General features: G+C 34.8%; 1 protein-coding gene across 1 annotated transcript; it reads left to right on the top strand.

Moving 5' to 3' along the window:
* The first annotated feature begins 285 nt into the window (after window positions 1-285).
* On the top strand, window positions 286-3,520 carry LOC141543877 (olfactory receptor 9A4-like). The gene is made up of 2 exons (XM_074269551.1): window positions 286-1,225; window positions 3,516-3,520. Exons 1-2 carry the CDS (start codon window positions 286-288, stop codon window positions 3,518-3,520), a joined length of 945 nt encoding a protein of 314 aa, XP_074125652.1.
* Window positions 3,521-26,104: the final 22,584 nt, after the last annotated feature.

Here is a 26,104-nt window from a genome sequence, read left to right on the forward strand (position 1 = left end):
GGTTTCATTGAGTTTTTGTGATTTATATAGTACATCATTTTTTTTCATATTCATAATCCAGAGAGTAAATTCATCCATTGATATTTGATTGTGATTTTCAGACCAACAAACACCAATTTAGTATTGAATTCTTGCCATTGAAAATGATCTTTATATATATCCTACAAGCAAGTGAGAGATATAGCATACTCTAAATCTGTCTCTATATCTTTGTGAATTAAAACTTTTGATTGATAATGTTAACTTTCTTTTGCCCTCTACCAATCAGAAAGAACAGAAGACTGAATGGTGGGAAATCACTCTGGATTCATCAAATTTTATATTGAAGGCTTTCCTGGATCTCCAGAGTTCCGCTATACACTCTTTGCCATATTCTTCTTCTCCTTTTTTGTGACTTTAATGGGAAATGTGGTAATCATTGTCATTGTCTGTGCTGATCGCCGACTACATTCTCCCATGTATTTCTTCCTTGGTCATCTGTCTGTCTTGGACATCCTGATTACTTACACTATCATTCCTCCCATGTTAGCAGGATTGTTAATGCCTGACGTCTTCACCATGTCTTTTTCAGCCTGTGCCACTCAACTCTTCTTGTATCTCTCTTTTGGGACAGTAGAGTTAGTATTACTTGGAACAATGGCAGTAGACCGTTATGTAGCAGTTTGTAACCCCCTAAGATACAACATCATCATGAACAATCAAGTTTGTCTCTGGGTGGTAATTTTGGCCTGGGTCTTTGGGTTTCTTTTTGAAATCTGGCCAGTCTATGCTACTTTTCAACTCTCCTTCTGCAGGTCAACTCTTGTAAATCATTTTTATTGTGAGAGAGGGCTATTGCTCAAGCTTTCCTGTGATGACACAGTTTTCTTAGAGTTTATTCTCTTCTTGATGGCCGTTTTTGTTCTTTTTGGTTCTTTGCTTCCCACTGTTATCTCCTATACCTATATAATCTCCACCATTTTAAAGATCCCATCTGCCTCTGGTCAGAGAAAGGCCTTCTCCACTTGTGCTTCTCACTTCATATATGTAGTAATTGGCTATGGCACCTGTTTATTTCTTTATGTAAAGCCAAAGCAGACCCAAGCTGTGGAGTATAACAAGACTGTCTCCTTACTGATTTTAGTGGTAACCCCATTTCTGACACCCTTTATCTTCACTCTGCGGAATGATAAAGTCAAAGAAGTTCTGAGAGATGGGATGAAACGCTACTGTCATCTCTTTCATGGTAAGCCCTTTGCAAAGGATATTTCAGGGATAAGTGTATACATTTTTGATTTTTGGAATAAACTAGTTCCTTACCATAATCATGAAGTAGTATGGAGTTCTCTTGTTCTTGGGAAAATTCAAGGCAAAGTTAGTGGGTATGTTCTTTCTAGTGAAGAGGTAGAAAGTAAAAAGTTTCTAATAAGAACTAGGACAGATTTATTTGATGCACTCATTCTTTCCCTCCCCAAATTGATTTCCTGTGCAGGACCTTGACAATCAGAACCACAAATATGTAAATGGTCATTAGCCCTACACCATTTCCATTCCATTCTATACTACAGTCCCTGGAAAGACCTTGACAAATGAATATTTCAGCCTGGATGAATTGATGAAGGGCCAGCAAAAGAGAATCAGGAGGATAAAAATATTCATTAACTGCAATAACATAATTCAAAACAACACTAAAACAGTTGAACTCAATTTAATGGCAATACCCAGAGGACAGAAGCTGAAACACATATCCTTTCTCTCAGTTAAAGGTTCAGGGATTATTGAAGAATTTTGCATATACGTCAGATTTGGTTAATGCATTGGTTGGTTTTACTTAAATGATTTTATTTGTTACAAAGAGGTATGTGTTGGTTGGGGGGCCATGTGTGAGTGTCTGTTGTTTCAGAATATTGATGGTAAAAACAATGGTTTTCAAAGCTGTTTGATTATGCAATCCCTTAGTAAAATTTTTGAACATCCCCAGTATATGTATAGTCACTAATTTAGCAGTTATGTAGATGCATTAACAGAGTTGTATTATGTATATTATAAATAAAAACAAATTTAAGTGAATGAGATACATGGAAAATGATATTTTAATATTTTATTTATTAATTGGAAAAACTTTAAATTTTCTAATATTCAGAATATTAGTACTTACTAATAATGAGAGCAATGTGATTGAACATCATTATTCCTGAAACTTTTGGTTTAAAAATTTGTAATACAGTAATTCAAAGGTCATGATCTGAGTTCAGCTAATTTCAGTATTTGATATTAAAGATTGTCATATCTGAAAAAGATAACTCAAAAAGAAACGAATAGAATAATGAATGAATTAATAAATGAAAAGCATTTGTTAAATGTTCTTATAACGTGAGAAACGACTGACATCTAACATATAACACCAAGATAAGGTTGAAATGGCTTCATGATTCAGACATAAAGGGTGATATTGCAAGCTAATTAGGAGAGCAAAGGGTAGTCTACCTATTAGATCTTTGGAGAAGGAAAAAAATTTATGGCCAAAGAAGTAGAGCACATTATAAAATGCAAAATCAATCATTTCAATTACATTAAATTAAAAATGTTTTGTACCAACAAAATCAATGCAACCAACATTAGAAGAGAAACAGAAAGCTAGGAAAAATATTTGACAACCAGTGTTTCAGATAAAGGCCTCTTTTCTAAAATCTATAGAGAATTAGCTCAAATTTATAAAACTACAGGTACTCTCCAACTGACAAATGGTCAAAGGATATGAAGACAATTTTCAGATGAAATTAAAGTCATTTCTATTCATGTGAAAAATGCTCTAAATCACTATGATTAGAGAAATGAAAATGAAGACAACTCTGAGGTACCACTTTATACTTCTTAGATTGTAGGATGACAGGAAAAGATAAGAAAAATGTTGGTGGGGATGTGGTAAAATTGGAAGACTAATGCATTGTTAGTGGAGTTGTAAATAGATCCAACCATTCAGGAGAACAATTTGGAACTTTGCCTAAAGGGCTATCAAACTGGGCATATCCTTTGATATAGTAGTGTCTTTACTGGATCTGTATCCCAAAGAGATAATAAAAAAGAAAAAAAAATAGCTGACATGCACAAAAATATTTGTAGCAGCCCTTTTTCTAATGGTAAAAAACTGGAAATTGAATGGATGCCCATCAGTTGGGGAATGACTGTATAAGTTATGATATATGAATGTAATATTATTGTATCAGAAATGTTCAGCAGGATGATCTCAGAAAAGTCTGGAAAGTCTTCCACACTTCCAGCTAAGTGATATAAGTAGAACCAAAGGAACATTGTGCATGGCAACAAGATTATGTGATGATCAACTGTGATGGACTTGACTCTTTTCAACAATGAAGTGACTGAAGGCAATTTCAATAGACTTGTGAGAGAAAGAGTCATCTGTATCCAGAGAGAGAACTATGGAGACTAAGTGTGGATCAAAGCATAGTATTATCACTTTTGTTGTTGTTTGATTGCTTGTTTTTTTCTTCTTTTTTCTAATTTTTCTGGTACAGCATAAAGACTATGGAAATATGTGTAGTAGAATTGCACATATTTTATCTATATTGGATTGCTTGCTGTCAATGGGAGGGGTAGGAGGGAGAGGGAGAAAAATTGGAGCACAGAGTTTTATAGGAGTGAATGTAGAGTGCTCTCTTTGCATTTACTTGGAAAAAAATAGAAAGACATTAAAAACACTCTATACTAATCACTGTGATAAGTACTAAGAACACAATGTACAAGTTATACCACCACAGTCCAGAAGATTAAGGAGTAGGATATGGGGTAAAAGGAGAAAAATGGGGTATATTGGCCAATGTTCCCAGGGCTGTTGTGAAACTAGCTCTAACTAGTTCTCATCTCCTGTTCAACTTTCAGTGTGAACATTTACACTCTCAAAATGAACACCTTTACATATTAGACTTTGAAAGATTGTTTGGTTAATTGTCAAGATTTATGAAAACATTAGCAATTCGGTTTAGACTTAAAAGTGTGTGAGCATCTTTTTTTTTCTTTTTCTTTTGAGATCTTCTATTTACGAAGACTCCATGGTGCTCTATAAAAACTGATTAAACTCAGCAGGAATGAAATACAAAGTTCAGGGAAAGAATTTACCATGAGATTAGAAGCATGTTAACTACAGACTAATAATAGTAATAATAATACACATATGACAATAACATTCATATGGTGCTTTAAGATTTACAAGCTTTTTTTATGTCTACTTCTGTTAGGATTACTAGGTGAGAACTCAGATTAATTATACCATGACAATATATGAACAAATTGCTAAGGCTGCAATAAAAGCTTGGGGTGTCCTCCCTGGACAGAAAGATCGCAGAGAGGCTTTCACTAAAATAGAGTAAGGTCCCAATGAACCTTTTGCGGATTTTGTGGGACGTTTGTAAACTGCTGTTAGAAGAACTATTGGAGAAAATGCAGCTACAGAAATGATGACCAGACATCTAGCTAAGGAAAATGCCACTGAGATTTGCAAAAGAATTATATGGGGATTAGACAAAGATGCTCCTTTAGAGGAGATCATAAGACGCTGTGCTACAGTGGGAACAAATGCTTTTTACACCTGGACAATGATGTACGTGGAAAGACAGGGTCCCTCCTGGCAAGAGCCTTCTAGAGAAACTCGGCGATGTTTTCAATGTGGAAAAATTGGGCATCTAAGAGCTCAGTGTAGATATGGAGATACAGTGAGAAGACAGGGTGAGAGAAGACCTAAAACCCCATGTCCAAAATGCAACAGAGGACTCTATTGGGCATCAGAGTGTAGAATAATTCAGGGAAACGGGATGAGGGGCCCAGGTCCAGGGCCCCAGGCAAAAAAGACTTGGGGCATGATGGCAGCTGATGTTACACCCAAAGAATCTTTAGAAGGTCAGGACTCTGATTTGATCAACCAGCAGAAAAGCAATCACATGGCAGAAAGGGATTACCTGATAAGTCAGCCAAAAGGCAATCAGATTGCAAAAATGGATTACACTTGGGGAGAATACAGGCCTTTTAAACCAACAGGGCTGTGTCCAGTGCAAACAACTCCAATGTAATTGCCAGATGATGAGAAGAGATTTAGAAAGTGGTAAATAGAAGGAAATTAGACAGGTTAAACTGCCTGGGAGAGAGGGTTTGCTTGTATTTTAACAGACAGAAGAAAACAGATGAAGAAGGAAATAGATGGGTGGCAACAAGCACCTGGAGACAGAAAAAGAGAAAAACCTCAAAACAAAGGAGAAAATCTAAGAAACATCTCACACCGAAAGAGCATGGCTAATAAAAAGACTGTTAAAGAACTTTAAAACCAGCAGGAATCATTGGACTTCCTAACACAAGATGAGACTAATGGACAATGGACTTATGGACATTTATAAATTCTCAATTTATGATTATTTGATCATGTTATTTGTTATATACTTCTAGCATGTATTATATTACTATGTGTTTATGTAATTTATGTAATTATGTGTAATACCTTCCATATTGATGGATTTATGTTTCAAGGTCATGACTATCCTATGTTCTAAATCAAAAGAAAGGGGGAGATGTTAGGATTACTAGGTGAGAACTCAGGTTGTCTGGACAGTGACAAGGTGAGAATTCAGGTTGTCTGGACAATTACAAGGTGCCAGGTTGACTTGACAGTTCTCTGGCTCAGACCATTGGTTTGGTCCTTTAAAGGGAGTTTACACCTTAGGAATTCTAAGAGGAGCAAGCTCATTGGTTGGAGTACTTCTTCCCAGAAGCCCTTGCATTATCCCACGCCCATTCTCTGGGAGGATAAAAAGAGGCAACATTGAGCCTGGAAAGACAGTCTGGACTAGGGAAGGACAAGAGCTGGAGGAGATTCAGAGCCAGGATTCAGGAAGAAGAAGAGGCTCCAGAAGCCTCCCAAGAAACCTGCTCATAGAGGAAAAGATAATACAGAAAAGAAACCTCCTCCCAAAGAAGGATCACAACTGAGAGACGATCAGAACTTTACATACTTCCTTTGAGACTCACAACACACCTAGCTTCTATTCCACTTATACTGGGAGAGAGTGGGGATAGGTTATGAACAATTCATTGGTAAAACAAAAAAAAAAATCATTTTTCCCATCCATCACAAGAAAATTAATATAGAGGCTCAAACTAGGCTAATATGATTAGTTCTGTTTCATAATACACTCAGTCTTGATTTTCATCTTCTTTCGTATTTCTTTCATTCTTATCTCTTTGACTCCTCAAAGACTCCAATTGCAACCACCCACTTAGACTTGTTTTCACCTCCATTTCCAAGTCTGATTGCCTGCCCAAAATATTCTCTCTGTTCCCCACATCACTTTTTTCCCCTTAGTATAGCTACTTGATTAATTTAGATAGCTTTTCCCCCCTAATCTAACAGAGTGACTAATAAAGAACTACCTTAAACTTCTGGTGTGAAGGCTTGCCAAGCCCTTTTCAGGACTGCCCATCCACTTTCGGTGTGACCCTATTCACCCAACTTTTACTTAGGTTCCAAGAAGCTCTAGCATCCACAGTGGCTACATCCTGGCTGACCTTCCTGGCAGATGGGCTAAATCAGGTTAAGGGTGACTGACAAGCTGCAAATCTGTCATTGAGTTATGGATTGACTACCCTCAGAAAATGAACTCTCCCTAGAGAAACACTTAGATGAGAACCATTTATCCCAATGGCCATAATGGCAGCTGAAGCAGGCACTGTGGGTAGCTTAGAGCTAGGTCAGGCATAGAAAATGCCAAGCTCACCTGTTGCATCCTGGATCATCACCGTTCATCTTGACTTTTGTTCTTCCACTAGACTTCTATGTCTCAGGAAGAGAGAGCGAGACTGACAACTTTTTGCAGCTCTCCCTCACTTTAATCTAATTCATAAGGCAAGATCGTCACCCCATGATATCACAGGTCCTCTTCAAAAATAAAGGAGAAATAACCACTCCTTAAGCATCTTGGCTGAATTTGAAACTTGAAATCAAATTCAAAAAATAGAATTTCAGGTAGTCTGAGAGAAACCTTCCCTGGGCTAAGGGATGTTTATGTCTTTTTTGGTCTTTGTTAATTTAACCTTTTTGTTCTCCAACTTCCACATAAATTTATTGCATCTTCATTATGTTTCTTATGTTTACATCCTTAATCTCCTTTGTACCATTTTCTCTGAAGATTCTTTTGTCCCTCATGATCCTTTGAGTTGGATAATATATGTGAATGGAATTGGAATGAAAAGGTGAAGAGAGATTGGGAAGGAGGGATGCAACTTTTGTCAACTCTACTTTCTTATCCAGATCTTTACAGGATGTATAGCTAATTCCTGCATATCCTCCAAGTTTTGAGTCATCCTATGTTAAATCACAACACAGTCCCTTACTGATCTTGATTTAAGAAAGGAAAAAGCAAAAAGGAAGCTGCAGCCCAGGAGATAGCAAATCTGTCTTCTCTTCTTCTTTCCCTCCCTTCCCCTTACCTCTCCCCCCATTTCTCTCTGTCTCTCTGTCTCTGTCTTTCTCTTTCTCTCTCTTTCTCCCTTCACCCTCTTTGCTGATGGAGGGAGAGCTAAATTATTATCCTACTTCCTCTTCTGTTATATTTATTTTTGGAAAGACTTTTCAGACTCACTTATGATCTATCCTTAATAGATTCATCCTTAATAAAGGGAAAAGTACTGATTTACTGAGAGGTTAAAAATCTTTCCCATGATCACAAAGCTAGTCTGTGCCAGGAGTAACACTTGAACCAATTCAGTCAATCAAGGTGTGCCAGGGACCGTACAAGGAGCTAAAGATATAAATACAAAAATGGCCCAATCCTCCCTCAAAAGGAAATTGCTTTGTAATAGAGAATATAATGATTTCACATATTTCACAGACAGAGGAAATTTAAAGAAATAAATACGAAAAAAGGATAGATTGGTAGAGGGGGCTCTAGTAGCTGGTGGGGTCATGAAAGGCTTCATGGATAAAATGGTGCTTGAACTGCATCATGAAGAAAGAGAGGAATTGTATAAAGCACAGATGAGGAAAGAGTGTATTGCTAGAATGGTAAGTGGTCAATAAAAAGGCCTGGAGATAGGAAATAGGGCAACAGGGAGGCATACTTGGCTGGATCCCTGAGTGATGGGCAGGGAGTAATGGTTAAGAATGCTGCAAATATAGTTTAGAGCAAGGTTATAAATTTTTTAAGGTGCTAAATAGAACTGGTTATATTTTATGCTAGAGGCAGTAGGGAGCCACTAGAAGTTATTAAATTAGGGAATCAAGTAGTCTTTTCTGTACATAATGAAAACCATTTTGTCAGCTGTGTAGAGGATAAACTGGACTATGGAGATTGGAGGCAAGAATCTAATTAGTTGGGTGTTGCAGTAATTTAAGGAGAAGTGATGAGAGCCTGAACTAAGGTGGTAGCTGTACAAGTGGAAAGAAGAGATCAAATGGAAAAAATGTTATGGAGGAGGCAAAGACATGATCTGACGACTGGCCCAATATTCAGCATGAGGGAGAGTGAAGCTCTCATATTATAAGTGAGCTTACAAACCTGGGAAATTAGAAAAATAGTGCTGCCATCAGCAGAGTTTTAAACATTTAGAAGAGGAGTGTGGAAGGCACAATGTGAAATTTAGACAAACTGAAGTTAAGATGGTAATCAGTCAGTTATTAACATTTATCAAGCACCTAATATGTGTCAAATACTGATGCTGATTTCTGGGCCTAGAAAGATAGTCAAATGATAAATACGATCCTTGAAAAGCTCACAGTCTAGTGAGTGCTGTCTGCAAGATATTCCATTTGAAATATCTTACAGATAACTGTAGATGTGTGACTGGATTTCAGAAGTCTGAGGTTGTAACTGCTGACTCCAAATGGATCAATTTTTTTTTTGGTACTTAATCTTCTATTTAGCTCTGACAATAGCCTAAGTCTAAGTATTTGAGCCAATTAAGCTCAAGGATGATTTCAGTACCTTTTATGGAAAACCTACCCAAGGGTACGTTGTAGATACTGCTCCAGGCAATCTAAATTTATATTTTGAATCAGAAGTCTTGGATTAAAATGTCACCTTGGACATTACATGAATGTCTCTGTGTTTCAGTTTTCTCATCTATAAAATAAAGTGGTTTGAAGAAAATGACTCCTAAGATCTGTTAGGATTACTAGATGAGAACTCAGGTTGTCTGGACAGTGACAAGGTGAGAATTCAGGTTGTCTGGACAATTACAAGGTGAGAACTTAGGTTGATTTGATAGAAGGAGCAAGCTCATTGGCTGAAGTGGTTCTTCCCAGAAGCCCTTGCATTATCTCACGCCCATTCTCTGGGAGGATAAAAGAGGACAGCACTCCAGGAAGAAGAGAAGACTCTGCACTACATCTGGCTTGACGCAGCTCTCTGCAGGAAGATGTCCAGACAACCTGAATTCTCACCTTGTCACTGTCCAGACAACCTGAGTTCTCACTTAGTAATCCTAACAAAGATCTATTCTAGTTTTAAAGCTATGATACTATGATTTTTTTGACTGATATTTTTTGGTGACTAATGACTTTCACAACTATATGGAGATCTTGGGTTAGATTTTTCTTTTTTTCTTTTACTACAGGTAAATAAAAAATTAACATTAATTTTTTGGGGGAGTGGCCAGGAAATTAAGGTAACATGGCCAGAGTCACAAAGCTAATTAGTGTCAAGTGTCTGAGGCCATTTTTGAACTCAAGCTTTCCTGATTCTAAGGCAAAATCTAAAAATTGATCCATTTGGAGTCAGCAACAAATGGCTTAGAAACCACTGAGACGCTTCCTTTGAAAGATTGCTAAACAGATTGGAAAATTGTTTCCAAATTTCTGAAGGTTAAAGATATGGATGTTTGAAAGACAAAACACTGAGATTGTATTGAGTAACTCAAAGAAGAGACAGGACATACTGGGAAAGAAAAATTCCTTGCGCTGGGCTGGGTCTAACTCAAGCTAGTGGCTTGGTTGTTGAGGTTCAATATTGGGATAAAATAAGAAACTTGCAGGCCATTTGATAATAAAAAAAAATCCTTGAGTCATAATAGAATAGAAAAGATGATCAACCAAGATATTCATTGAGGATACCTCAAGTTTTTAGCTGGACCAAGCTGGTTTTCCTGAATTATCCATCATTTTATTCCAGCTAAGGATTACATTATATCTGAAGCTATTCATGGCTGTTTTGTACTCAGGCTAAAAGAAGTAATTCCAACAATTTGAGCATACAGTCCCCTGACTTAAGACTAGTTCAATACTTTTTAAGGCGGGGGGAGGAGGGGAAGAGAAACTAGTCTAAAAACTATCCTAAAACTTGTATAAGTAAGGAGTTAGTCACTATTGTCAATAGTGAACAATTTTGCAGAGATAGTAAACAGGATAGACTGAGAAAAGATCATCAGATTTGGCCAGTAATAAATCTTTGGTAACTTCAAAGACAGAAGGTTTAACTGATTTAAAAAAAAAAGTCTGAGAACCTGGAAGAATGATCCCATGCTCATAAAAATGAAAATAAAGAGGTGCAAAAGAGGGATAATTAGAGGGAAAAGAATGTTATGCTACCTAGGATGAACATTACAACTCATCCTGTGCTATTTTTTCTCACAGGGCAAACTATATCACCAACAGAATTGGAGGCACCATTCACTGGTCATTGTCCCAGATTGAAGAATATGCTCATTCTGTCTCACCTGTTATAGTCAGAAGGTTATCTGAAGAACAAAAAGATGGATTTAAACTTCTGGGAAATTAATATTTTTCGCTTATGTCATTATTTTCTTATGTTAATTATTGTATTAGGACCAAGGATTTCCCCCTTTTCTACTTCCTCATCCAAAACCAACTAGTTTGGTAAATCTCTCAAAAATTTACCCAGATTAAGATCTAATTAGACAGTAAAAGAAATTCTAAATTTAGATAAAAGGATATATTCTTGTTCATTATATTTGCTTAGACAATTCCTAAGAAAATATTGATTCTTTCTGTTATCGGTTCAGGTAAAGTGGAAATCAATGTTTCTTTGACCAAGATTTGAGTGACCTAAGTCACATACTCTAAGGTAGCCCACTTCCTATTTGACTAATCAGAGTTGAATAGGCACCCTTCAGGAACAGTTCCCCTTTAAAGGGCATGTAAACTGAAACCCCTATTGCTTGGGGCAAAATAATTATTTTATTAATAATTTGCTGCCGGATTTATTAACAAAATGATTAAATTATGCAGAAACTATATATCTCAAATCTTTTTAAACATCACAACCTACAAAGTTGTTGTAAATGCCTAAGTTAGGGTTATAATTTCTCTTAAAGATGGATACCAGGAAGGTGTCCAGGGGTAGGTGATAGCTGTAATGGGTGAAAAGAGGTGAGATTGGATCTGCTGGAAATAATACCATAACTGGCTTTCACTGGGAGATTGAACTGCCACTCCTTTTCTCTTTCACTGAGTTGTTATTTACATAACTCCTATAGAGTCAGACCATGTTCTTCTTGAAGTCAGAAAGTTGTCCCCGCATTGAAGAACACTGCCATTATAAGCCAAAGGAACAAACAAAACTGTTGCTGTTTTTTTTTTTTAATGGAGATCTCAACCACCAGACCTGGTATATACTCTCATATTACCCACTGTACTTTTGACTGTAAATTCATTTTTCTCTCACTCATTTTATAATAGTGGTTTAAGAAACAAAAGCTATAAAAATGTGCATAACCTTTGATTCAACAATACCATTTCTAGGTATATATATTCCAAAGAGCTTTTTTTTAAAAAGGAAAATAACTTATTTATACAAAAATATTTATAGCAATTTTTAAGGTGTCTAAGAATTGGATATTGAGGGGATCCCCATCAACTGGGGAATGGCTGAACAAGTTGTGGTAGATAACTATTGGAATATTATTGTGCTATGAGAAATGATAAGCAGAATAATTTTAGAAGTACCTAGAAAGACTTATATGAACTGATACAAAGTGAAATAAGGAGAACCAGGAAAGCATTATTTAGTAACAGCAATATTATATTATGAACAATTGTGAATGACTTAGTTATTTTCATCAACACAATGACCCAAGACAATCCCAAAGAACTCATGATGAAAAATGCTATTCCCCTCCAGAGAAAGAACTGATGTTATCTGAATATAGACCTAAGCATACTATTTTTTCACTTTCTTTTTTTAAGTTTTCTTGTGCAAAATGACTAATATGGAAAGATTTTACATGATTATATGTGTATAACCTATATCGTAATACTATCTCAGGGGAAGGAGGGATAGATAGAATTTGGAACACAAAATATAAAAAAAGAATGATAAAATTTATTTTATATGTAATTGAGGAAAAAATTATTAAAACATTTTTAAATAGTAGCTTTTGCTTAGGGTTGTACATCAGTGTTGCCATGGAAGCCCCTAGAGTACCTTATCTATTTGATGCTAATAATTTTACATTCACTGCAAACTGGGAAGCATCTTCAGTTTTGTATTTGTTTTCGTTAACGAGCCAGTTTATAAAACCTAGAAAAGGTTAGAGGGCAATAACACATAAAATGATTAAGTAATTAGATTAGAGAGTAAAAAAGAGAGATAATCTCACACTTTGTACTCAGGGGTATTATGGGCCAATTCAAACCAGTTCTCATATCCTGTTAAACTTTCAATGTGGGTATTTATATTTCAGAAATGAACATCTTTACATATCAGGATTTGATAGATTGCTTTGCTCACTGTTTATATTTAAGAAAGCATTAACAATTCAAATTAAACATAAAAGTATGTGTGCAGACTTTTCTTTTTCAAGAGACTTTTCAAAACATTCACCAGCAAACTTCTCTTTCTTTGCAGACACTGTTTCAGTTCATAAGGAGTGTTGTACAAAGCTCAGGAAAAGATGTCATCATCAGATTGAAGGCCTGGTGACTATAGGTGAATGATAAATAATAATAATAGTAATAACTAATAATAGCAGAGATTCATATGGTGCTTTAAGGTTTGTAACCTGCTTTATATCCATGATCATATTTGAGCTCACATCAACTCTGCTTGTACTTTACTTAAGCATGGAGGGAATAGAAATAAGATAGGACCATTTTATTCCTAACCGTGAGAAATTAATTTTCCCTTATCTCTCACAAGAAAGTCAGTAGAGTTGATACTAGAACTAGATATAATGACTACATTTGACTCATCATACCTGATTGTTTTCTCCTTTCCCTCTTTCCCAATAGTTACCCATATCAAGTGTTTTTGTGGTCCAAAACCTTGCATTGTAACCACCCACCCAGAAGGCCTGTCTTCATCTCCTCTGCCAAAATTGAATTCTTGTTCCCAAATATTACCCTTCCCCCAATCTGCCTTTTCTTCTTAGTACATCTAATGCATTAACTTAACCAGTACATTCTCTTAATCTAAGAACAGCTAATTAAGAGTTACTCATGCCTTAAGCCCCCTGGGGTGTTTGATCAGAAACTTGAAATAAAGTCTCAAAGATGTAATTTCAGGTAATGAGCAGAGTTTCTGGGAGAGTAACCTTCATTTAAGTTGTACCTCTCAGACTTCTCCATCAGGCCTGGGGCTAAGGAATAGAATTCCTTCTAGAATGGGGCTGAAGTGTATTGGCTGTAAATCAGGTAGTTGACAGTTTGGATATGGCTGGCTGGAGGTGTCCTCAAAGTCCAAGAAAGGGGTAATAAGAGTGATTCTGGGCCAAATTTTGAAAAATGCCTAAGGTATTCATCCTCTACTCCAAGTGTTCATTTTTTCTTCTTTTAATTTCTCAAACACCTTTGTTAATTTAGCTCTTTTGCTCTCCAACTTTATTATGACCTTCACTGTGTTCCTATATGGTTTTCTGTATGCTGTTCCATTTTCTTTATACTCTATAAATCTCCAGGAATGTGCATTCCGAATTTTCTGTGCATTGCTTCCTATGCTTTAAAATCTACAACCTCCTCTGTCAACATTTCTATTCCTGTTAAACTTTCATTTTTTAATGTTAAACATGGTAGAAATGTATGTCAAATCAAATAGATGAATATAGATTTATGCAATTATCTTGCTGCACAAGAAAAATCAGATCAAACCAGGAAAAAAATGAGAAAGAAAATAAAATGCAAGCAAACATCAACAAAAGAGTGAAAATGCTATATTGTGAATCATGCTGGGTGTAGATGGCTCTCTTCGCCACAAGATCATTGGAACTGGCCCTTCTCAGCTAAATTTTAGGAGTGTGATTTGATTAAAATAATTTACAGAGTAAGAATGACTAATTCACTTGTTATGAATGGTGGTGACAAGCTGAGATCCAGCTGGAATTCTCATCAGAAATGCTACATCTTCCATATAAGAAGACATAGTCAAGGATTCTGGGAAGGTGGCAGATTAGGTCAGAAAATTTCAAGTTCTCCAGATTTCCCCTCCAAACAGAACATATTTTCATCTCAGAATGAACATAGACTGGTGAAAAGCAAAGAAGACTTTGGGCAGAATAGGAATTCTCCAGGAACAATACCAAAAACCTGCATGAAGTGCAAATATCTTCAGGCTAGCTAGGCAGAAATATCAATTGGGGAGCTCTGGGCAAGCTGGGATTGGCTATAACCTCAGTCTTAAATATGGGAACTTTCACCTCCCATGTGGAGTCTGGGGTCTGAGTCCTGGAAGACTGACAGAACCCTAACTGATTAGGTACACCAGGCCTAGTTGTGCTGCAGAAAAAGTGAACAAGCAAAAAAAAAGAAAGAAGGCAACTATAGAAAGGTATGATAGAAACAAGGAAGACCGGGTTCATCTTCAGAGGAAGATACTGAAGTTAAAAAATAGCTTCTATCCCAAAGAGGTATATGAAATGGCTCCCTGTCCAGAGAGAATTTATAGAAGAACTTTTAAAAGAATTTAAAAATTAAATGAGAGACATTGAGGAAAAACTTTTAAAAAGTAAAAGAAAAACATACAAGAAAAATAAGATGATTATTGTAAAAATGTTAACCAACTAGAAAAGGAGATACAGAGTCTTAAAGATGAAAATGATTCTTTGAAAATTAGAATTGGGCAGAGAAGCTAAGAAACCAAGAATAACAAAATGAATTATAATGAATGAAAAATAATGTGGAAACATCTTATAAGAAAAACAACAAATCTGAAGAACAGATCAAGAAGAGAAAACATAACTATCTGCAAGCTGTGACCAAAAAAAGAACCTTGATACAAAAAATAATCAGAGAAAATTGTGCTTTTATGAGAGATAGAACAAGAGGGGAAAGTAGAAATGTAAATAAAATAAATCCAAAGACCACCACCTAAAAGAGATCTTATGTGGAAAACATATTGCCAAATTTTTAAAACCTTCAGATCAAAGTGAAAATTTTGCAAGATGCAAACAAACAAAAAATTCAAATGTGCCTTATCTACAATTAGAATTGTACAGAATTTATCATCAGCTACAAGAAAAGACCACAGGCCCTGGAATAATATATATCAGCAAAATAACTAGGCCTGTGGTGAAAAATGTCATATCCATCAAAATTATCCATAATATTGAATGAAAATAAAAAGGATATCCAATATTCAATGAACTTGCAGATTTTCAGGACTTTGTCTCAACAAAATTTGAACTTCATAGAAAATTTCGCATATAAGAGTCAACATCAATGATTAATTTCAAGGAACTCAACATAGACAAAGTGTTTACATTTTTACATGGAAATGTATACTATATTTTTAAGATTGACATCAGTAATTGGGTAGCAAAAAATAAAGATTAGGACAGAATTGGGTATTATCTCACACTAAAAAAGCAAAACCTGTCTAGGAAAAGGTAAAAATAGTAATTATGCTATCCAAATTAGATACAGAGGGAGAACTGACACAGGCATTATAGAGGGAAGGAGGGTGCTCATATGGGAATGAATTCCATGAACAATTTAGCACCCTCCAATATCTAAAAAGAATAAGGGAGAGAGGGAATAAGGTAAGGTGAATTATAGAAGGAGATATCTATATCTATATCTATATCTATATCTATATCTATATCTATCTATCTATCTATGCATATATATATATATATATATATATATATATATATGACAGTGAGACAAAGGATGTGGGTTAATGTAGAAAAAGGATAAAGAGGGAAGGAAAGGTAGGGAGAAGATAAGGGAGCAATCCATGGATGGAAAGAAGTTAAATAATAGCAAGGCAAGTTAAAGAATGGAATGAAAATAGAAGAGTTAGCAAGAATAGAAAATAAGAGATATATACAAACACTACAACAAGGATCAGGAATAGAATTTATTAGGAAAAATAGGGCTATTAATCATTGATCTCAGACAAAGTCAAACTTAAAGATTTAGTCTAGAGAAATCTACATTATATATCAGCCATATTAATATTGTTTTAGATGCATGTTTACATATGTGTAGACATATATTGTGTAGGTGTGTATGCATGTAGGTACATGTATGTGTATATAAAGATATATGTATATATGTTTATACGCACACATACACACATACACACAGACACTTAACTATAGCCTGCTTGAAGGAAGTTAGGAATATGGAAGAAAGGGGAAAAAAGAGGAAAATAAAAAATTACCTACAAGAAAGCAAAAATGGTGAGACATGAACATAATCTCTTTTATTATATATGATTCCTTGAAATGGAAATGTTATATATTTTGAATCTTCACTGAACAAGATAATGTTTTACTTTGTTTTCCTTTTCTTTTTCTATCTTTCTTTTTCTATTCTGTTTTTTCTTATTTTACATTTAGTACAAAATTTTAAAAAGGGAACAGATAACATCTGCCCTCTCTTTAAAAGCTCACAAGGCAAGGGTAAAGCGTCACATCTTTTAGGCATGTAGGGCTCATACATACATACTCATTAGATTAAGAAAAAGTATCTATCTCTTGTCAGTTTTCAGAATCTTATCTTACAAAGATCGAGATGATTTGCACATCACCTAGTGAACCAACTAGAACTCATAGGCATTTAATATGCACTTTGGAACTCATTTCTAGGATATAAAAAGGAAAAAATGTCCTTGACTATAAAGCTCTATATGACTTAGGGTTAGTTAGATGTTATCTAACCACCTGAACTTCCTGTCCAACCATTTTGTGGCTATTATTGACAAATCCTAAAAGGAAATGTGAATATGACCCTTTAGTTTTCTTTAGTGCCTCAATATCCTTTGAGTTTGGATAATTTATATGAATGGAATTGTAGTGAAGATGGGGGGAAGAAAAGGAGAAGTAAACCTGTGAAGCTCTAATCTCTTGTTCTGGATTTTTGCCTTTTATAGAATATATTGTTAACTATATATTAAGTTTTGAGCCATCTCTTAATTCACAACATTTGCTCTCTCATATATTCCTGAGGAAGGAAAAAGCAGCTGCATCCTAGAAGACAGCAAATTTGGCTTTTCTTTCTTTCTCTCTTCATATTGGTTTTTTTTTTATATTCCATTTTGGAAGCAACTCAATCCATTTATCTTCTCACCCTAGTGAGAGTACAACTTCTACATCAGAGAGAAGAGGATTAAATATCTTTTCTGTGGTTATAAAATTGGCTGGAGCAGAGGCAATGCTTGATCAGTTTAAACAAATATCTTATGGCAGGCACTGTACAAAAAGTTGAGGATGTAAATAAAAATAAACAATCTTTATTCAAAAAGAAATTGTTTTACAATGTAAAATACAGTAAATTCATACACATATTATATATATATATATATATATATATATATATATATATATATATATATATATATATACATATGTATAATGTATATATGGGCAGAATAATATAAAGAAAATAAATATAAGCTCATAAAAAGTAAAATAAAGGATAATTTGGGAGGGATAGTACCAGCAGTTGGTAGTCTCACAAAAAGCTTCATATATAAAGGGATACTTAAACTACATCTTGAAGAAAGAGAAATTCTAGAAAGCAGTGAGGAGAGAAACAATAGGGAGTAGGCAGAGAAAAGACATGGAAATAGGAAATAGAATGGAGAACAGAGGAATAGTTGTTTGGATCTCTGAGTGGGTAGAGAATGATGTACAATGAGGCTAGAAAGATAGTTTGGGACAAGTTTGTGAATTTAGAAAAAATTCCAAAAAAAGTTTATATTTTTTTCCTAGAAGGAATAAGGAGTCACTGGAATTTATTAAGTGGGGGAATCAAATGGTCTTTTCTATACTTAATGAGATTTTTTTGGCAACTGTGTAGAGGATGCACTGGCCTATGGAGAGATTTGAGGCAGGAATATAATTAGGAGGATGTTGCAATAATTGAAGGGGGAGATTATGAGAGTCTGAACTAAGGTGGTAGTTATGTGTGTGGAAAGAAAAGATCAGATAGGGAAAATGTTGTAGATGAAGTAAGGGCACAATTTGGCAACTGGCAGGATATATAGAGCTAGGGGGATTAAAATTATGAGAGAAGTTATGAATCTGGAATATTAGAAAAACGGTGCTGCCTTTAATAAAAATGTAACTGCTTAGAAGAGAAAAAGATGTGAGGAAAACAATAATGAAAATTTTAGACAAGTTGACTTTGAGATGTCAGTTAGTCAGAGATACTTATTAAGCGTCTACTATATGCTGGATACTGTTGCTAAACTCTGGGTATAGAAAAAAAGTTAAAGGTATTTCCTGCCCTTATAGAGCTCATATTCCAATAGGTCATATTTTCAGGATGTCCAATTTGAAATGTCCACTGGACAATTGGTGGTATCAGAAGCCTAAGGGATTTACATTTGCCTCCTTATGGATTGTCATTGGTTTTTGATATTGTATCAATAGCTTGAGTCCTAATATCCTGAGTCAATTAAGCTTTAGTACATCTCATGAAAAACCCTAATGTATATTGCAAATATTGCTCCAGAGAACCATTTTTTGGGGGGAAACAGAGTTCTTAGATTCAAATATCATTTCAGGTAAAACACTGAATGTCTAATTATTTTGTATATCTATTGCTCATGCAATACAATTGTCATTTCTCTCAACAGAATTAAGGATTGGGATTATTTGGTTTTTCCCTTGTTGTTTTTAATGCTTATAGTGCTATATCCAAGAGGCCTTGCTTATAATAGACAATTAAACTTGCTTATTATTATTTGGTATTTTGTGTTTCTTTGAGGAATTAAAATGTGCTCTCATCATTTCCTTGCCAGTGATTTTTACCTGTTTCTGTCTTCCTGGATTTTTTTTATGACCGCCTTGTGAATTCCCTCCATCTGACAATAGTAGAATATTCCTTAGTAAAGGAATGATCTGAAGTGATCCATAGATGCTGAATTTTGCCTGTTCCAGAATCTTGATTGGGATAGAGCATGTAGCAAAGAAAGTCATCAACAATTCTGATAATGTGGAAGCCAGTGCTGTTAACTATGGAAGTTTAGTAGTTCAAATAATCTCAATAGAAAATTGAAGAGTCATTAAAATAAAACACCACAAAACCCCAAATGATCCAGATTCTTATGGTATGACTCTGATAAAAGCCTCACTGTCCCCCTTAACGATGTGCAGTAGCACTATTTATCTAAGGACAGAAAGAGGAAGTGCGAAATTGTAGAAGGCCAGATGGAAAGGGCTCCTACTGAGACAAATGATATATATATATTTTTGAATTGTGGCTTTACTTCTGCTTTAGTTCATTGTTTTATCTTCTCACTGGATTCTTGCTGCCTGCCGCTTGTTATTTTTTTAATCTCCCGCTTATCTTTGAAAGCTCCTATTCATTTAATACTTATTATTAGAAATCTGGAAATATATTCTCCCTATATCCTCCATGGAAATGAGAATATGAAAATACAGAGTTCTAGCTGCAGGAGTCCTTGAACGGCTTATTATCATGAGATTATTATCCCTAAGAAATTTATCAGCTCTCGAAAAAACCAGACATTTCTTTCTTATCTTTCATGGTCAAATCAAAAGAAAAAAGAATAGTCTTTATATAGATGGAGTCAAGATAGTAAAGTGAGAGGAAGTATTTTTACCTAGCTCACCCACCATAGCTCCTATATTCCAACTTTGAAAACAGGATAGGCTGAAATCAAATCAGGAAAGTCAAGTTAAAAGTCACAACGTGTCACTTTTCCAACCAAGGGGCAGACAGACAAATCAGTAGACCCTAGGGTACAGTCTGGCCAGGAGATGGGCTGCAGTAAAGATGGAACCTCAAGGCATGTGTGTGTTCAGAGACAGAAAGAGGGAGGGAATAATATGAGGGCAGGGATTCCTGAGGCAGGAGGAGATCCTAGACAATCCTTGAGCTAACGATAATTGCAGAAATAGATGCCATCTGGTAGTTCCCTTGCCCAATATCCAGTTTTAGGTAATGGATCCAGGGTGAAAACGAGCAGTTCCAAACAAGTAGGTCTCGTAGCTGTGTACTGAGAAAGAAACAAGTTCCAGTAGTGTAAACATGAAGGAGAATAATCAAGGCATAAGTCACAGATCCAGTTGGGACCAGCAGTTTAGTTGCTTGGAAGATATAGAGTCTCCTAGTGGGCTAACATTGATTGAGTCCAGCAGCAGTCTACTGAAACACAATTATGGATGGTCCTAAACTGTATTAAGTAAGTTCCAGAGCTTAGCCTAAGAAGGCAGTAAACAAGTCTTTTCCTAGATTATATCACTTTGGGAGCACTGAAAACTTGAAGGCCACCAAATTAAGCTGTGAAAAAAGCAAAAGGATGCAAAAAGATAGAAATTTGGGTTAGAGATCTCCACTCAACCCTTAAAAAGTATGCAGAGCTCAGCTCTAACATAAAGTCCAAAATCAAGAAATAGGCTGAGAAAATGAGCAATTAATTTTAAAAAATTGGGCATATTGAGATGCTATAGTGATGGGGAAGCTTAAAACAAACATAGAAGAAGAGAATAACTCCAAAACATCTATAAACAAAGTCTCAAATAAAAATCTAGATTATACACAAGCCCAAGAGGAAATCCTAGAAGAAATAAAGTTTTTTTTTTCTTTTTAAAGAGGGGGAAAGGTAGTCTATATTTATTCTCTCTATTTCTTTACACTTTCTCCTTAGTCCCTTTCGTTAGGTTTTCTGTTTCCTATTATTCTACTGAAAGTTGTCTCTAAAAACACACTAGTTTCTATATCCCCAAACTTCTTTTTAGTCTTCTCCTGTTCATTATATCATGTCCTTATACTAAAACCTTGATTCTCATTGGTTTCTGCCACATCATAAAACTTGGTTATCCTCCAAGATTTCTATTCATTTTTTCCTTTTCTCCTTCATAATTTCTAATCTTTTAATTTTTTCCATTTTTAGATTTAATTTCTAGATTTAAGATGAAAGTTCTCTAAGGCTTTTCTATGAGTCTTCTCTTTCTACAATCTTTCCTTTGAAGATATGACATTCTATATTAGAAGAGTCACAAAATTTATTTTGGACCTTTGATATTTCTTCTAAGCTACATATCCATAGCTTCATTTTCCATTGAGATAGTTCTATGTGGGATGTATGTTAGGATCATTGTTTACAAAAGTTTTTATCTTTTCTCTGAAGTTACTCTTCCTTTGAATTGCACTATTTCTCCTGTGTTCTCAGTGCCATTTTAAAATAATCCCTTACTTCTCATATTTTACCAGATATTAATTGCAATGTATCTCCACATAATATATCATGATAACATAATATATCATATTACATAAAGTCATATCATGAAGTAGCTATAGCCTAAGTTATGGAATATTCTAGTGAAGAATCTTATTCCCAAAGAAGAGATTAAGAAACATCCTTCCTCTTGATAGAGAAATGGAATATTATAGTGGCAGAATTTTGGACATTGTTAGGCATAGTTACTGTGTCAGTTAGTTTACCAAAGCATTTTCTTTGTTATTAGAGAAGATTTCTGGGGAGATGAGATTTATGAATACTGGGAATTGACAGTCTTATAAAATCCAAAGGGCATCTGTAAGACTTTAAGTATTCCAAGGAAGCACCTGATGGAGATAATCTTCTTTTTTGTATTTCTTTGTAAGACAAAGACTTAAGGAAGTTCTCTCAGGAAAGAAATCCTCCTAGTCTTTTTACTCTCTCTTCTCAGAATTCTTGTTTATTCCTGAAAGGGAGAATCGAATTTATATCTGACCTCAGATATTCACTATGTGTACCTGGACAAATCACTTAGTCTCTCTATAATTTTTTGTGTATTTTTTTTTCAGTTGTGTCTGACTCCGTGCATTATTTGGGGTTTTCTTGGCAAAGATGCTAGAGATGTCTGCCATTTTCTTCTCTAGCTCAATTTAAAGTTGAAGAAATTAAGGCACAGAGTTAAATGGTTTGTCAAGGTCACATAGCTAATATATATATATATATATATGGCCAGATTTGAACTCAAGAAGAAAATATTCATCCTGACTTCAGGTCAACAACTCTATCCACTGTACTGAATAACTTTATGCTTTAATTTACTCATCTATAAAATTAGAGATTTGGACTAGATGATCTCTGAGTTTTCTTATAGCTTTAAATCTATAACCCTATGATCCCATGACAGGTATCTCTCCAAAATCAGAGTCAAATTTTCAGTCTTCCAAGGTCTTCCCTATAATACAATGTTATTCTTTGAGTGTTTACCCTTTTAAAAATGCAGTAGTCAATGCATTGTTGGTGGTGTGGTGAACGGGAGTCTATCATTCTAGAGAATAATTTGGAGCTATGCCCAAGGGCTATAAAACCCCTTGATCCAGCAAATATATTACTAGGTCTGTATTCCAAAGTGATGGAGCCAAAGGAAGAAGGACCGATTAGAAATTGAAAGGCTATCTATCAATTGGGGAATGATTGAACAAGTTGTGGCATATGATTATGATACAATTATATTGTGCTATTAGAAATGACAAGTTAGATGCTCTCAGAAAAACCTGAAAAGATTTACATGAACTAATACAAAGTGAAGTAAGTAGAATCAATACTATACAATGATCAATGAAGAATGATGTAGCTATTCTCAGTAACACAATGATCCAAGGCAATTCCTAAGGACTCATGATAGAAAATGTTATTCACTTCCAGAGAAAGAACTGATGGAGTCTGAATGCAGATCAAAATGGGGTATTTTTCACTTTCTGTGTTTTTTCATGTTTTTCCCCTTTGGGGGTCTATATTTTCTTTAACAACATAACTAATATGGTATTATATTTTTCATGACTGAACAGGTATAACCTATATTAAATTGTTTACTATTTCAAGAAAGGGAGAGGTGAAGGAAGGTTAGAGGAAATTTGGAACTCAAAATTTTTACAAAATGAATATTAAAATGATCTTTACATTTAACTAGATAAAAAATAAAATAATTTAAAAAAGAAATGCATTAGTCTCTGTGTAAGATGCCTCAGGGTTGGTATTACACCCACCCACACACTCACACATAAATACACATATATATATAACATACACACATATATATACATATATATATGCATATATATATATATATATATATATATATATATATATATATATATATATATATATATATATATAGTTTGATGACTACTCAAAAGATTATCACAGAGCACTTAGAGATATTCTTTAACAATCATTCACTTAGGGATGCCCATCAATTGGAGAATGGCTGAATAAATTGTGGTATATGAATATTATGGAATATTATTGTTTTGTAAGAAATGACCAACAGGATGATTTCAGAGAGACCTGGGGAGACTTACATGATATGATGCTGAGTGAAATGAGCAGGACCAGGAGATCGTTGTATATAATACTCTGTTTTGATCAATTCTGATGGATGTGGCCCTCTTCAACAATGAGATGAACCAAATCAGTTCCAATAGAGCAGTAATGAATTGAACCAGTTACACCCAGTGAAAGAACTCTGGGAGATGACTATGAACCACTACATAGAATACTCAATCCCTCTATTTTTGTCCGCATGCATTTCTGATTTCCTTCACAGGCTAATTGTACACTATTTCAAAGTCCGATTCTTTTTGTACAGCAAAACAACTGTTTGGACATGTATACAGATATTGTACTTAATTTATACTTTAACATACGTAACATGTATTGGTTAACCTGCCATGGGCGGGGGGGGGGGGGAGAGGAGGGGAAAAATGAGAACAAAAGGTTTGACAATTGTCAATGTTGTAAAATTACCCATGCATATATCTGGTAAATAAAAACTATTAAAAATAATAAAAAAAACAATCATTCACTTATTCTTCAAAACAATAAATGATATTAAGAATACCTGAAGGAAAAGTATATACTATCTTTTAACAAGTTTGGGTAAGTAATCCAAGTTTGATATCTTGAAGTCATCACCCACCAAATTTAGTCTGTTGCTAAGTCTTATTAATACTACTTCCATATCCCTTCATGAATTCTTTTCATGCCATTGAATTTTTCATGCTATATATCACTATTCTAGTTTAGGCCTGCAAAAACTCTCATCTTTATTATTTCAGAACCGTCCTCAATGTTCTCTATTCTTCAGTACTTTCCACTTTCTACTTTATTCACCACATAGTTGCCAAAGGGAATACAGGCTTAACAGTCATTTTTCTATTCAACAGAGTCCAAACAACTCCGAAATACCTATGGAAATAAATATAATTTCCTCTGTTTGACATTTAAAGATTATATAGCTGATTCCAATAAATATTTCCAGGCTGTTGCTCTATCTTCCATACGACACTCTTTCTCCCATCTTTATGTTTTTGCACTAGATAGAAATAGAGGTAACAAGCATAGACTTTTTCCCCTGGGAAATTTGACTGAGAAAAAGAAGAGAGCTATAAGTGAGAGTTTGGTAGGATCTAATTATGGTTTTTGAAAAAAAAATGGGGAGAGTTGGCTGTGCTTGTAGAGTAGAAAAGGAACCAATAGGTAGAAGAGATTAAAGATGTAGAAATGAAGGATAATCAGGGGGCCAACTGCTATAGAAGAAGAGGATATACGCCCCCCCCCACATACAGAGGATATCTATCCCCATAGAACAAAGTATATACATATACATAGTATATATATATATATATATATATATATATATATATATATATATATATATATATGTGTGTGTGTGTGTGTGTGTGTGTGTGTATGTATATATACACATGTGCATATATATAAAATTGCATATATGTAGATATATGTGATTCTACCACTGATCTACATATAGGAAGTACATTTCTATGTGCTTAATGCTTTTATTAGTGCTTATTAAATTTATGATAAAAACACTGCCAGTCAAGTAACAACCAAATATCCCAAAGATGTAAACAAACATAAAATATATAAAAACCATAACCATTACTTACAATTTTTTTAATGTTTGTACTCACTTAAACAAGATAACAAAAGTATCTTCTTATGGAGTTTTAAAAAATTTTCCTTCTGTTCTTTTCCCCCTTCCATTGTATTAAAAAAAATCAATATTGGGGCAGCTAGGTGGTTCAGTGAATAGAGCATCAACCCTGAAGTCGGGAGGACCTGAGTTCAAATGTGTTCTCAGATACTTAATACTTCCTAGCTGTGTGACCCGGGGTAAATCACTTAACTCCAATTGCCTCAGGAGGAAAAAGAGAAGAAAACAATAATCATAATTTCTTGGGATATTTCCATTTAGAGGGATTCTACAGAGTGAATTAACCTTATCATAATATTAATAAATATGGCATTTCTTGTTTCCATTATCTGCTCCCTAAAGACCCATCTTTGGGCCTAAGGGGAAAAAAATGGCATGAATATTGAGGAAGCCTCACCTCTGTAGAATCCTAGAATAGAAGTATAGAAAAAGACTTTTCAAAAATCTGTGTTCTAATTGGCCAGAGGGAAAGAAATTCAAGTTTATCTAGCTTTCCCTAGACTAAGTCCTGAGGGGATCCCTTTTCCTAGGTTCATTAAAAACAAGATTTTCATCACTGAATCCTCTGTGAATAGAGAAGTATAAGGGAGAGAAAAGGAGAGAGAACAGAGCTGTCCTTGGCATCCTTATTTTTGGACATTTGCTTAAGGTCCTTAGTAAAGTTGACTTACTTCTTCATAGTGAGTTGAGGAGGCAATAACAACAGCAGGAGCTGTCCTAGAGAGTTGTCTTGCTTCAGTCAAGAAAA

This window comes from Sminthopsis crassicaudata, chromosome 5, assembly GCF_048593235.1.
Source record: "Sminthopsis crassicaudata isolate SCR6 chromosome 5, ASM4859323v1, whole genome shotgun sequence".
NCBI lineage: Eukaryota > Metazoa > Chordata > Mammalia > Dasyuromorphia > Dasyuridae > Sminthopsis > Sminthopsis crassicaudata.

Excerpts from the sequence above, each read along its gene's own strand:
- LOC141543877 (XM_074269551.1), top strand. The coding sequence starts at position 286 with ATGGTGGGAAATCACTCTGGATTCATCAAATTTTATATTGAAGGCTTT.